The sequence below is a fragment of the Cottoperca gobio genome, chromosome 14 (genome assembly GCF_900634415.1).
Source record: "Cottoperca gobio chromosome 14, fCotGob3.1, whole genome shotgun sequence".
Classification (NCBI taxonomy): Eukaryota; Metazoa; Chordata; class Actinopteri; order Perciformes; family Bovichtidae; genus Cottoperca; species Cottoperca gobio.
Window position 1 is genome coordinate 2,988,504 of NC_041368.1, and position 15,316 is coordinate 3,003,819.

A 15,316-nucleotide genomic window follows, 5' to 3' on the forward strand; every position below is an offset into this window, starting at 1 on the left:
GCTGGTCCAGAGAGCATAATGATTCTTTTCCTGCTCTGCTGAACTTGATCCCTGTGCCTGGAGCAACACACTTCCTACTTGTTGACTTTTTCTTGTAAGAGCTTCAGGCTCAGACATGAAAACCCAAGGGCCCACTCTTACTATTGTATTCTTTTTCCCCCCTTTATTTTTCCCAGATGGATAAAGGAAGAGAAGCAGCGATGGATGTAAATGTAATTCTGATTATTTTTCCTTCTACTTGTGGTCATTGAAATTCTGTTTTCCATGCTGCCTGCGCATTGCAAAGGTATTTTTGGCATTTACCCAGTTTTCTTTAAAGAGTGTCATAATGTCACAGTTGCTGTGTCAGAGTCACACTAACAGCATACAGTAACTGCAGTGTAACACCTTCGTACTCCGGAATAGAAAAACAACCCGAAAGACTCTTCTACTTAAAGCTGTTCCAGTTGTTGGGCAAAAGCCCTGGCAGTCTGTGTTTGTTTTGACAAGCAATCCAATATCCAAACTGACACTGTATGGAATTAGAGTCCTGTTTCCTGTGAAAAATACAAACCACAGAACATGCATGGGGGTTTGGTGCAGAGAAAATGGATTCCTCATAACTATGGCCATAGGTTTGACCATAAAAATCAAATTGGCCCAATTGACCTTGCATGCTCCACCTGCAATTATAAAAGATTGTAAGCAGATGCCTAAACGTCCCCATTTCTTATTCTAGGGAACATATGGTGCAGTGTTTGACTTGAAGTTCTTATGTCCTGTGGAAGGTATGTTATACTCTCGAGCCCTGTGATGGTGAAGGGTCATGAAGTCCCGTGCAGGGTCCAAAGCGTGCAGGTTTTCATTTCAGCTCCACCAGAACCACAGCAACCTGTCAGCAAGCAGTTCAATCTGTTTAAATCCAAAGACTACATTTAGTATGAGGAGAGAAACTACCATAGGGTCTGTTCTGATTGGTTTAGTCTGTTGAAATGACTAGCTACTAACACTCTTAAAAACATAATTACATTTTGTGTAGAGAAACTTAACCTAGTTTATTTTATGTGTTGGTAATACTGGCTTACGTTGTATGTATTCCTAAATTGTACATTTACAAAATAAATGTGAACACTTGTATCACCTGAGCTCTAGTCTTACAGAGAGATGGTGTTAAAATAATGGAATGAGGTGATGTTATGCCTGAAAATAGAATAGCTTCAGCTAAAGTGATGCAACAGCGAGGTGTGGTGAACAATCTCCTACATTGCCAGTGATAAAAGATAAAATATAAATATATAATGAGCCGCAACTGACGTCTCCATCTGTCTTCCATATGTTGAGTTCAGTTGTATCCCACACAAGAAACATGAGTAATGTTTCAGTGAACACTGCTGCAGGAGTGGAGTAAACCTTTACTCATTCTGTTCAATTCAATTATATACTAAAGTTACAATAGTTACTCCTCGAGTAGCCTTTGTTTTCCTGCTCATTGTATTAACGCTAGTTTCTCAAACAATGTTAACTTTTACAAATATGAAAGTTATTATTTATAACATGATAGCCTTGTAAACTCTATTGGCTCCAAGTGTAACAGTGGTTTCTTCTTCTCTAGTTTTCGCTCCTCTGATTGATCTAATTGACGACATCAGCAGTCAGAATTAATGCATGTACGTACCAGCGGGGCAGAGAATAGCATGTTTTCTGCCCACCACTCTGGCAGCTGTAAGAGGCTGTGATGTACACTGCAGGAGACTTGCTTTGTCCAAAAACATTTCAAGGTATGTAGTCAGTCTAATGGATGATTGTGTGTTGCTGCCCAGAACCTCTGCCAGACCAGGCGGGTCTAGTCCAAACAAGCAGTCAGCAGAGCAAGGTCATCCATCGGCGCCTCAGCTGCCCTGTGGTAATGGAGCAGCGCTCTCTCATTGATCACTTCCAATAGTGCTATTTGGAAATGATAATTTCTGCTGTCCCTCAGTAAATAGGATTAGCTCAATTAATCACATTTACAGATTAGTTTGTCCTCTCTTATTGATCATCCCTTTGATGCTGCTGAATGATCAATGCAAACACGCTTATGCACGGCAAATCCTGTTTCAAAAATGAGCATCGACGGCAGAAATAATCTTTTAATCTGAGATATTTTAATCTGGCAAGTGAGAGGGTTTTTTGGGGGGGAATGGTTTGGGAGATAAATGGCTTTCAAAAAAATTATATCTTAACCGACCACATCAAATCCAACCATTTAATTAGTTAGAATATGTTAGGAACTGTAACAGTAGAATCTGTTTTTAATTCAGCCTTTACTAAATATCTTTACTTCTGTCTGTAAATATAAGTGACAGGTACTGTTGGATAATGTCTTTATTAGGTCTGTTTTTAGAAAACCTCACAAAACAGATTCATGCTTTGGGCGAGTGAGAAGCCGAGTCCTCGCTCTCTTCTTTGTGTTCCGTGTCATTAGCCCGGCTTGTTTCTGTGTGTCGGTCTTTAGGGTGTGAGAAAGACTGTGACGTGACCGTAGCTTCTGATCACAGGTCCCCCTCCACCTTTCTTCTCTCACAGATGACTCGGCTGGCAGGCGTTTATCCTCCTGACCTGCTGTATCTCGGAGGGTGACCCCTGTGGCTTAGCTGCCCCCTAAAACAAAGAGTCCTGAGCAGGGATTTAGAGGCCCATGCTCTTCCTCTTGGGACAATGGCTCCTCTCTCTATCTGTCAAAAATGCTACTTTGTACGTCTTTGTTCTGGTCTTGTTGGAAGGAGTAGATGACAATGATCAGACATGATCTGAGGGGATGAAATGGATTTCAGTAGTGAGAGGCTCCATATTTTACTATCTAGGTGCACACTTTATTGCAACTAGAGTGGCAACTGTTATTATTATTTTGATTATTATGATAAACACTTAATTGTTGTTTTCTAAGCAAAATTGACAAATACTTTGGTATCCGCTTTTTCTATCATAAACTGAATCTCTTTGGGTCAGTTGAACAAAACAAAACATTTGAAGAGGAGAAACTGTGACGGGCATGTTTCCTCATTCTGTGACATGTTATGGACCAAACAATTGATCGATTAATGTCGAAGTGTCCGTAGACAAAATACTGAACCACTAAAGCACCTCAAAATCTGAGGCCATGGCTCTCAGCAGGAAACCGGTGGATTGCCTACTCCGGGTAGGGAATGAGCCATTACCCCAAGTGAAGGAGTTAAAGTACCTCGGGGTCTTGTTCGCGAGTGAGGGGACGATGGAGCGAGAGATTGGCCGGAGAATCGGAGCAGCGGGGGCGGTACTGCAGTCGCTTTACCGCACCGTTGTGACGAAAAGAGAGCTGAGCCAGAAGGCAAAGCTCTCAATCTACCGGTCGATCTTCGTTCCTTCCCTCACCTATGATCATGAAGGCTGGGTCATGACCGAAAGAACGAGATCACGGGTACAAGCGGCCAAAATGGGTTTTCTCAGACGGTGGCTGGCGTCTCCCTTAGAGATAGGGTGAGAAGCTCAGCCATCCGTGAGAGACTCGGAGTAGAGCCGCTGCTCCTTTACGTTGAAAGGAGCCAGGTGAGGTGGTTCATCTAGTAAGGATGCCACCTGGGCGCCTCCCTAGGGAGGTGTTCCAGGCACGTCCAGCTGGGAGGAGACCCCGGGGAAGACCCAGGACTCGGTGGAGAGATTATATCTCCTCACTGGCCTGGGAACGCCTCAGGATCCCCCAGTCAGAGCTGGAGGATGTGGCCCGGAGAAGGGAAGATTGGGGTTCCTTACTGGAGCTGCTGCCCCCGCGACCCGATCCCAGATAAGCGGTAGACCATGGATGGATGGATGGATAATTGTTGCGTGTTTCTCCTTTGGGGTTGTTTCATACTCAAAAGATCAGCAGATTATCATTTGCCTCTGAATGCTAATAATTGAAAAAGTTTAATGGTTAGCGACTGATATGTTGTGTAAGGTGCGTTGTATTGCTTCCCTTTCAAGCTGTGGACAGTAAACAGTACTCAGGGTTCCAGCAGACCTTTAACAATTCTTACAAAGCTTTGAATTCATTCATCTAAAAATAAGACCTTAATTGGTATTAAAATATATGAAATCAATCTGTCAAACTGCTAAAACATGGTCAGTAGGCTTGTAACCCTATTTTTCTCACATTGCAATTTTACAATATCAAAATAATTGGTAACATCTATTTTTAAAAATAATTTACAATTGTTTTACAATTAATTTGTAAAGCGCTTGGAGTGGTCACTAAGACTAGTAAAGTGCAGGTGCAGTCCATTTCCCATTTAATGGTGACGTGGTATAAAGAGAGAGAAAGGAGGTTGGGGTAGATGGGTGTGTCCAAAAACCCAGCACTTTGATCCAGGAGACTACAGTTCAAGCTAAACCACAAACCCATGTTGACTCATTTTTGTAAAATAACTTCCGCATTTAATGTTACAACCTCAAAGATCTCAGTTTGGTTCTCTTTGGCAGCATCTATGGCGATAAGCACTAAGTTGCAGGTGGATCTCACTTCCCAGATATCCAAACAGTGTGTTCCTGCACACATGCAGGGGCTTTCATCAGTGGGCCATAGGCTCAATCACCTCTGTGTTACCAGGTCCGACTCAACAGACATTTATTGAATTCTAAATCTTTGCAATCACTACTGTGAGTGACGCCACTCTCGTAGTTATTTTAACCAAAAACTTGATCTTTTCCTAAACTTAACCAAGTAGTTTTGTTGCCTAAACACGCTCTGCACTGTAGAGGCTGCGCAGGCTCACTGATCGGTCGTTTTGCAGGACATTCATAGACATTGTTTTCATAAAGTATCATATAAACAGTGTTGAAACGTTGCCTACAGGCAACCAGATAGCCGAGCAGTTGGGATGCACACCGCATGTCATTCCCCTGCTCTCTTTTCCCATATTTCCGTCTCCACTATCACTGTCAAATAAAGGTATAAAATGCCCCAAAAATAACTTTGATATGAAAGAAAGTGGGCTCCCACATGCCAACTTAGCAGTTTAGTGTCTGAATGGGTCTGATTTTGTTAGTTTCTTTACTCATTGATTTATTTATTAGTGATGGATGTTTTTGGTCAAGGTGTACAGTTGTCCTTCGTTTTCTCCTCTACATAACTGACTAACTTGGAGTTTGTGTCCATGCGCTACATACAAGTATTGCATGACCATGTTGTAACAAAAAAAGGCTCTATGGCGCGAGAGAAATGTGCGTTATATCTATAATATCACCTGAGCTGTTTCAGATCATACTGCACATGGGGGAAGTCCAAAGTACAATCCATTATGTTATCACAAACATTTTGAAGATTAATGTTGACATTATTAGTGACAGGATAAGATCAGATGGGAAGAAATAAGTCCGGCTGAGCATCTATTGAAGGGAGTACATTTCCAAATAGTCCCAGCTTCTGTGTCCACAGACGGTACACGAGGTGTTCGGCAGTGGACTCACTGGTCTTGTTAGCTATTCTTATTTAAAACTAATTTCTGAATCTTGAGGACTCAGGAGAGCCAGCTGGGCCCCTGGTCTAGGTCTCCATAGGGGTTAAATGTTGGCAGAGACCTGTCAGTCACGGATGAGGCTGATTGGTGGTCCTGCCACACAGCAGCACCCCCCAGTTACAACCTCAGCAGGGATTCACCACCTCCTAACCAGCCTCACCCTCAGCAGGTCATGCTCCAGCTAACATGGCGTACATTAAGATCTCCACCCTCATCACCTATTGTGGGTGTTTATCAAATCGTATTGAAATATTTGATGTTATAATAAAAAGATTTGTTCTCCAACATAATTAATGGGCTATTGTGAAGATGACTTCCTCCGTCTGAGGCTACAGAAGGTGGGTTTCTGACAGCTGAGACCCAGGGTTTTGTTTTTAAAACCTTTTTTTTAAATTTTATTAGTGAGCATATGTTGGCAGTTACTTGGCTGCAGAAGCGCTATACAAAACGTCCGCTGTAATCAGCTTCAGTTAAGTGAACAAATTCCTGAAGCTGTGGGCTTTTTCAGAACGTTCTTTTAAAACTTTCCCCACATGTTTTCATTTGCCTTCGGCGAGACACGTCTTGCTGACATATTTGCATAGATTAAAGGATTTGCAAATAGTGTTGTTATGAAATAACTTCTCCACAAGCGAACTTAAAGGATAGAATCACATTTTTTCAAGATAAGTCAGGTGCCCGTATGAACATAGAAACATATTGTGCTTATAATCATTCCTCCTGTTCACACTGGCCATTAAAAGATCTCGTCCTAATGGGCTTCAGCGGTCGGAGTTAATCAAATCAAGTGGCTATCTTCCAAACCTTTGGTAGAAAATTCCCACCTTTTTGTTCCTTTCAGTGTTTCCCTTAAACAGGAAGGATAATAACATTCTTGTAATAAAAACGCTGCAACTTTGGAAGATACCCACTTGATTCGTCTAACTCGAATGGCTGAAGCCTATTAGCTTCAGAGCAATTTCAATTTCAATCAATTTGTGCACGTAAAGAGGACTGTGGATTGTTGGACTCATCTCTTTCATTGTAAGAGCATTAGGAAGAAAGGCACATAAGGGCACCTGTGTATTGTTATAAGACCTGTCCTGTCCTGCGTTTCATAATCAACGGTACTTATCATTTGTACAAAGGCTTACAAAGGCTCATTGCTAATTTAGTCTGCAGAACAAAGTTAACAGCCCGTCGCTTCAAAGTTCCCTGAGCTCAGAATCTAGATTGAGCTATCCATCTATCCCTTTGATAAACAGTTCTTAGAGAAGTCTGTTACAAAGCTCTATCTGGCCAGAGTCGGGGCACCCTCACACTGGGACTGTGCTTAAGCTGATTTACCACTAACCAACTTTGCATGACAATAGCAGAAAGGCCCTGCTCGCTTGCTTTGGCAGCTTCACAATCTTTGTTCACCAGCCAATAGAGGGCGGTTGCCTTGGGTCACTGGATCAGCTTTAATTGCATTTGGAGATGAGAGAATGTGCAAACATGTTCTCTTTGGTTTCTGGTAGTAACGCAGCCCCAGCTCTCCAGTGAGCATGGATGAAATGCTGAGTGACGCACTGTTATACTATTCTAATTACAAGCTTGCAGGATGATCATGGCGATACAACTGCACTTTAACGTATAGCATTACAGTAAAGAAACTGCATAAGCTGTAAGAGTGAAAGTTAAAGTGTGGGCTTCAATGACAACTGTAGCTGACAACAACAGCAATCTTTACTATGTTGTTTATCCTGTACACACAACATCTATTGCAGTCTGTGCGTCCTGGGAGAGGGATCCCTCCTCAGTCTCTCCCTCAGGTTTCTATGGGGTTTCTTTTAGGAATTTCTTCCCTGTGCGGTGTGAGGGTCTAAGGACAGAGGGTGTTGTATGCTGTACAGTCTGTAAAGCACACTGAGACAAATGTGTCATTTGTGATATTGGGCTGTATAAATACATTTGATTTGATTTGATTTGAAAGAGATTGGTTTATTTATTTTTGTATTTTTAAAAGAGGGCTAAATCTTTTAGGGCTGCAATTATTTATCATTTTTATTATGTATTACCTGCAGATTATTTTCTTTATGATTTGACTGGCCTTTAAATTGTTTACAAAAAGCACAATGTTAATATTCTCAAACAAGTTATGTTGTCCAAGCAACATCTTTGAAAAAAGATCAAAATAGCTGCTGATTAACTGAATGTGTTGAGCTCTGCAGGAACAACCGAGGGGAGTGACTCATCTTAACTTTCAGCTTTTGTGATTGGCCAACAGTTAAAAAGGGACATTTGGACGATCTGATTTCTTTGTCTTGAATTGAATTTTTTGATCTGAATTTAGCTTATTGAATTTTCTATTCAGATGTATGTGTAGAATATGTGTCTCCAGTCATGTAGTAGTCCGTTAATCAGAAGGTTTAACAAAAGTCTACAATGATAAAATCCATATGAAGAACGATCCAGGCGTTTTGATTAAAAGGTATATGGGCATTAAATCCAGATCTCCTGGAATGACAGCTGTCAAAAGTGCCGACTCTGCTATATATAAAGATAGCCGGCAGTTAATTTAGAGTCCGGGTTACTGAAATAATGATGAAATCTTTTTAATGGTTTGCGCAATGTTAACGAAAGAGACTGTAAAGCTATCTGAAGGAAATCTGTGATATTGGGCTATATTAATAAATAAATCTAAGATTTGATATGACAAACAAACAAACAAAAACATGAAAAGATTAACTTGTTGGCGGAGGTAATTATATGTTAATATTTGAATTGTGTCAATGAAGGCAACAGTAAAAGTAAGGCTGAAGTAGGAGTCCCTTTAAGGCACTTTGAAGAAGATTGTAACATCTCTGTGTTCATCCTTCTTGTCTCCCTTCAGACTGACTCTGCACTTACCAAAGGATGTGGGTTTAATTGCAGTCGCTGCTCGACAAAGTCGGGGCAGAGGTCAGTGCTCCTGCACACTGTACACCTGCTTACACAACATGTACACGTACCTCAAATATATGAGTTTCAGTTGCATTCCTTTTTGATTTTGGTTTTATTTGTCAGAATGATGTCTTGGTGTTTGATAGAACTTAGCTTCACCTGGTATGTTCCCTGTGTTTCGTGCTGCTGCAGGTCGAGGCGGGAACGCCTGGCTCAGCCCTCTGGGATGTGCCATGTTCACTCTGACGCTCCAGGTTGAGCTGAGCTCCAGGCTCGGACAGAGGATTCCCTTCCTGCAGCATCTGGCTGCTCTGGCGGTGGTGGAGGCTGTTCGCACACTTCCTGGATACCAGGTATCAACATACACATTTTCCTGTAGCAGATTGTATTATCCTTCACATCTCTGGGATTTGGCACATATACTGTACATCTAAATACACCCTGAACATTAAAATTGTTGTCTGTAGTAGCAAAATCTCATATTGTATCAAAGAGTCATTGAGTATTACATGACATTACATGATTACGTGTTATATCGATGATTGGTGATGTTGGAACATATTTCAACCTTCGTCAGGACATAGACCTGAGGGTGAAGTGGCCCAACGACATCTATTACGGTCACCTGATGAAGCTCGGGGGAGTGCTGGTGACGTCCACTGTAATAGGATCAACGTTTCATCTGCTCATAGGTAACGACATCCCCTTCATAATGACACTGAAGGCTTTAACTGACATTTCTGTTTTTCACTCGTATATCAACATGACTTCCTTCTCATGATTCGACTCACACACACACCTCTGTCACAGTTATTTAGTGCACCGTCGACAAATAATTTGTGACTGATAGTGATCCAACAGGCACCAGTGAAATTCAGTCTCTTGTTGTTAGCACAGACTTCCGTAGCATTATTTCTTTGATGATGTTCCCTACAGGCTGTGGGTTCAACGTGACAAACAGCAACCCAACAGTGTGCATCAATGACCTGATCCAGCAGTACAACCTGAGGCATAACTGCAGCCTGCAGCTGCTCAGCTGTGACCAGCTCATCGCTCGCTCTGTCAGCTTCCTGGAGGCCCTCATCAGCAGCTTCCAACAGGGGGGCCCAGACGCCGTCCTGCCCACCTACTACAAGAGATGGCTTCACAGGTACTTCAGACCCCCCCCCCACTGTGCTTTGTGCTCAGGTTTTTACTGCTCATTTATGCAGCTTTTCCACTTATTGAACGGAAACTAAGGCCTTAATTGGTGTTAAAATGTCTTTAATCAATCTTTCAAGTCTTAAAAATGTTAAGACTTAGGAAGTAGGATTTTATGAATATTATTTTCTGATTGTAAAATCTGAAAATAATTGGTATTATTTTTATAATTTACCAGACGCCTCTTGCATTAATGTCACGCAGATCCAGACAGAAGAAAATGTGTGCGTAGGTCTTGAATGTAATTCACTGTGCCTTCAATAAAGTTTCTCAAAGTCTTAAATCTAACTTGCATTGAGCTGTAGCAACCCTGAATTTATTAGCAATAATTATACCCTTTTTGTTGGGATTTTTTGCCTGGAGGCACCACTTGAATAACAAATATGCTAAAGGGGTATTATGGGAAGAAAACATACTGCCTACCCAGCTTTTAGAACTAAATGCATTGTGTTATGAATTTTCCTTGCCGCGTAAAATCAAATCACAACACAGAACACTGAGTAAAGAGATTATTTGCATTTCGATGTTGTCCAACAGAGGACAGCACAGACCTGCTGATACTCAATGCAAAGTACTGTCATTAGTTTTCATGAAGAGTAGCAGAGGAGCGGTTTTCTTTTTTGAGAATGTGATGCATCGCCCATGCCAAAACGAACAATCAACTGCCTAATCACAGCTGTGGGGCAGAACCGTGTGTGGAACGTATCGACACTGACGCAGGAGGATGGCAGCCATGCCAGAGCAAGCAGCAGAGGTGTTTGTTTCTGAAAAGTTATAGTTTATTTTCTTAATGGCTCTTGACACCTCTCTGTATTGCTGTTGCTCTGCTGACCCCACCCTGGAATACAGATCACCATTGTCACAGACATGTACGCAAGGACAACTGACATTCAGTCAGAAGGACTTTAATTCACCTCCTTTCCTGTGCAAGCTGTGCTTTGTTAAAATATTTGTAGCCAAATTACATTATGAAGCCAAGTGAACTTTTGAAAGAAAATGTTTAGATAAATATTAGCTGACTGACGTAGTAGTCAGTCAGCTAGTTAGTAGAGAATAATACGACATTTCATCATAAAGAAGATCAATTCTATGTTTCTGTCTTTGGAAAGTGTGTTTAAAATGGAAACAGGCAGCCCCCCCCCCCCTTTGTGTTTCAAAGATGTATTGTTATTGGCGGCACTGTTATAAAGACAGCCGGACCGCTTCCTGTTTCAGACCAACAACACAGAACACACTTTTCTGTTTTCCACAGTTAATTTGGTTGTTCCACCCTCCGCCACTTCTGCTACTGTGGACATTAACTGCTAATGACTGACATTGATCCTCTTAGCTAACTGAAGCTACTGAAAGCAAGAGGACAGCTTTTCTCTTCCCGGTAGCTGTTTTGGTTGCACAATGATTGACACGCTTCCTTTTGTGCCATAAAGTGAGCCTTCATTTTCCTGGGGGATCGTGGCAGACAGAATTGCAGGCTAATAGTGAACCAAGCTAAATGCTGATGGTGTCATTATTCTACAGACATTACATTGTGCAAGCAACATTTTCTTTATAATGATAAATTGAAGCAAAAAACTCAAACATTCGGACATAAGTCTATCTTAGCACATTGTTCTTTCTGCATATACACGCTAATTCTGGAAATGGGTCGAAGTGTCTGTTTGTACAGCTTCTTCTGGACTGGCTAACCCACTAACTCGCTGTAATTGGATATTTGAATGTGGTTTTTTTTTTGCAGGGACAGTGCGTCTCCATCTCAAAACAGGAAAGAGCCCCTGTGCTATCCTCATGCAAACTAATGACAGAATTGAAATGATCTGCAATACACTTCCTTCTTTAGTGTTCTGTGCTCATTTCACATCACAATTCATTCAGTTATTAAAGACAAAAAGCTCAATTTCCCTTTTAACATTTTTCGTTTATTATGGCAGTAAATGCATAAATCAAACAGAAATACATATAACCGTGTGGTATTGTATTTCACTTTAAATACAAACAAAGAAATATTCCGTGCAATGCAGTCTATGGTTCTGGTACAGTGCGCATGGTGTGCACACGTTTTTGGATGCAGTGCAGAATGTTTAGATGACAAGAAATGGAGTCAAGGCAGTGAAACATGTGACACGCATGCCAGTGGGGTTATATTGTTTATGAGGGCTATGGAAAGGAAAGAGGCTCTGCATGTGTTGGGGAGTCTCAGCCTTAAAGCATCTCACTCTTGGTCTAAGCTGAGAGGTAAATATCACTTCAGTGCAGATATTTGTCATTTCCTGAACCCTGTAATAACTCCCTGAAGCAGAACAGTAACAGTGACTCTCTTTGCTCTGACCTCAGCGGGACGCGGGTGCATCTCTGGAGCGAGGACGGACTGGAGGCTGAGGTGGTGGGTCTGGATCACAATGGCTTCCTCCAAGTGCACAACAAGGAGCAGGGCGTGGTCTCAGTGGAGCCGGATGGGAACTCCTTCGACATGCTGAAGAACCTGGTGGTCATCAAGCAGCGTTAGGACCAAAGACAGAATAATCGTCTGTCAATAGACTGATCCAATAACGGAGTCATTTAGGAACATGTTATGTAACTATATTAATGTATCCATGTTTTCTAATTGATTAATACATCACTAAATATATTCCTGGTTTACAGTGGGAGTATTGTGTAGCTTCTTCTTATGTTAACCTGACATGCATTCGAACTAGTGGGGCTAATTTGTTGGAAGATCTACAGTGATGGTAAGTGGGTCACAAGGCAGCTACAGGAAGTAATATCTGCATCAGTGGTGGCTCACTGGCACATACAGTTGGAATAGGACCTGCTGATTTGGGACCACCAGTTCAAACCATTGTCTAACAACTTGTGCTACTTTCTGGGAGCAATCCACCTTGTACCCCTCATCTGAGGTTACATATGAACAGTGGTCATTGCAGCTGTTGCCCATTTGACCAAAATAAAGATTTCCACAGACATACGTTGTTGTTGTCTGTAAACTAACCAGCTTGTGTTCACTTACCTGGTCAAGGAGGTCGACACAATCCTGATTATCACAGAAAAAATGAGATGCAGCAAAAACTGTGAGTGTCCTGAACGTTCTGGAGAGAAACACCTGCTTCGACGACATCACTCGCATGTCCTAGTATCTCAAATAAAACTAATATGAAATAAATGGAACCTTTTAGATTTTTACAGTAAGTTTTATGTACAATTCTTAGTTTCACTGAAATTGAAAACCTCGGAAAACATTTTGGAAGCAGTGTTTTGTATACTTGTGTGTAAAACACACTTAATATAATGCAGTCCAGTTCAGCACCACTGCAAACAATCACCTCATTATTAAACTGAATACCTTCGATCTTTTGTAGACTTTCTGGCCGAGTTGTTGAATTGGATCACATTAGATTTTACAGGTGTACCTAATAAAGTGCCCTCTGAGTGTTTCTGCATCACATGTTTCATATAATAAGTGTAATGCATTGCATATTTGATATTATTTTGGAGGCGAGTGTCAGTGTGTATCTTGATGAAGATGTTCTCTCTTCATCTTGAATATAAAAATCACAAAATTGTAATCCCTCCATGAGGAGACGGTCACACATCTTGTGGGCGGGCCCTGGTTGAGTGTTGCTCTCAGCATCTCTGTCACCACAGCTCATACCAGGCATAGCTGTAACGGCTGATACTGAAAAGAGAAGGCAAGCTGTTGCAACAGGTAGTAGACGGTCGGTCAGTAATAACATTTTCATCCCTGTGTAAATATGTAAATATATATACATTTATATATTTATAAATATATATATTTAGAAAGATAGAGATAGGGTTTAAAAGAGAGATTTAGAAAGAGAGGATGTTAAAAGATATAGAGAGCGATAGGGAGAGAGAGAGAAGGATAGAGATAGATAGAGAAGAAGGGATATAAGAGAGAGAATATAGAAGAGATAGATAGGTAGAGAGAAAAGAGAGAGAGAAAGGTATCTATAGAAATAGAGAGAGAGAAAGAGAGAATTTATATAAAGAGAGATTGATCTAGAGGAAGGGAAAAGATTCTCTAGAGAGAAATTATATAGAAAAGATATAATTCTAAATAGAATAATCTAAATTCTATAGATTATATATATTTTATCTCGTCTTATATATGATATATATATCTTTCTTTAATTATCTTTTCTCTAATATCTATATATATATATATATTATATATCTCAAAATATCCATACTATAAATAAATATATATATATATACAATATTTTCCTCTGATTTGTAGTGGATAGTATAAAGTAAAGTAGCAGAAAATAGAAATACTCTCATAAAGTAAAAGTACATCCATTTTGTACATCAGTAAAACATTTTCCACCACGTGCCTGTGACAGACTCGTATTCGATTAGAAAACCGACCCTGTTACTACAGTCTTACCTACATCGTCCTCGACCTGGATTCTCTCAGCCCTGAACAGGGATCAGTTGCAACACTAGGCTCTATATGAGGAGGAGGACGCTCTGATCCCTACATCACATGTGTCACCCCTCAGACTACACCCACTTCACCTCTTTCTGTAACAGAATATTCAGTGGTGCTGTAATGGCAGTAAGGTGCCAGTAAAAGCCCCACGTACCCTGCATGAGCGCAGTCTGGGTACAAGCCAAACACAAAAAACACAAATGTGCTGCAGTGTATGTGTGAGAAGTTTTGTATTTGTTCAACTGTGGTTTAGGATTTTAATGCATTTTAATGATTTTATTATATAATGGGCTTTTATTGTTTTCATATTGTTTTTCTTCTTCAAATAAGCCAGTCAAAACATTAAAGCTGAGGACATTTTCTGTAGGATCTGTTCATTCTTTTAAAATGTAACTATTATTAATATACTTTGACGATTATACTATAAGTACAGCAGTGTTTTATGTTCCATTCAATTACTTTAAGTGAATTATTAATTATATTCAGGCAGTTTGCAAACTATGTGATGAGATAATTCAGTGTTTTAGGTGTAAGTTTAATTGAATTCAGAAATGATTTCCAACCTGATTGAGTTTGAGTTTTGAACTTTGTTTTTGTAGGTATATCCTCAGTTATTTATTTAAAAATGCCTTCAGATTCTCCTGCAGAGTCGGCTTGTGTTGGGAGCGTTGCTGCATTTGTTGAGGTCTGTGCTGGAAGTGCAACAAAGCTTCTTGCAATAATACGTTGGCATGTATGTTGATGTTTCAGAAGGAATGAATCATGTTGTGGAACCTAAAGATACACTACCATAAGGACAAAAACTATTCAATACCATTATACATTTGTATATAATCGTAGGCTGAACTCATTCTGACGATATCTTGTTTATGTTTCTGCCCTTGGTTCTGTTCCTGAGGTGGATTCTGAGGTTTCTTTATTTCAGTATATAAAACCCTTAAAATGCACATAACAGATTGTGTGTGATCACTGCATGTGGCTCGCTGCATGGGGCACAACTGGAAAGTGAATCATGCAGACCATAATGTGATGCTTGGGATGGAAGGTATGTGTCAAATTCAGACTGGACCTTAGATTTCAATTTGTTATTACTTAAAATAACCTCTAAATGTAATAACTTGTTACATTACGCACAAAACGTTACAATATTCACTCAACACTTTATCACATTATAGGAAGATTATTACATTATCAGTTTGTATTACATCCTTGAAATTACATTATGCATGCTCATCACATTATCCCAAGCATGAGCTCGGGGAACTTTAAGGCAGTT

General features: G+C 40.5%; 1 protein-coding gene across 2 annotated transcripts in view; it reads left to right on the forward strand.

The window, feature by feature from the left end:
• hlcs (holocarboxylase synthetase (biotin-(proprionyl-CoA-carboxylase (ATP-hydrolysing)) ligase)) overlaps positions 1–12,553 on the forward strand; it is a 40,806-nt gene extending 28,253 nt beyond the window's left edge. For both annotated transcript variants that reach the window (XM_029448680.1, XM_029448679.1), the window contains 5 exons: positions 8,344–8,411; positions 8,586–8,746; positions 8,971–9,085; positions 9,330–9,543; positions 11,925–12,553. In XM_029448680.1, coding sequence (XP_029304540.1) covers positions 8,344–8,411; positions 8,586–8,746; positions 8,971–9,085; positions 9,330–9,543; positions 11,925–12,096 — 730 coding nt within the window. In that variant the 3' untranslated portion in view covers positions 12,097–12,553. The remainder of the gene's footprint in view (positions 1–8,343; positions 8,412–8,585; positions 8,747–8,970; positions 9,086–9,329; positions 9,544–11,924) is intronic.
• The last annotated feature ends 2,763 nt before the right edge of the window (positions 12,554–15,316 follow it).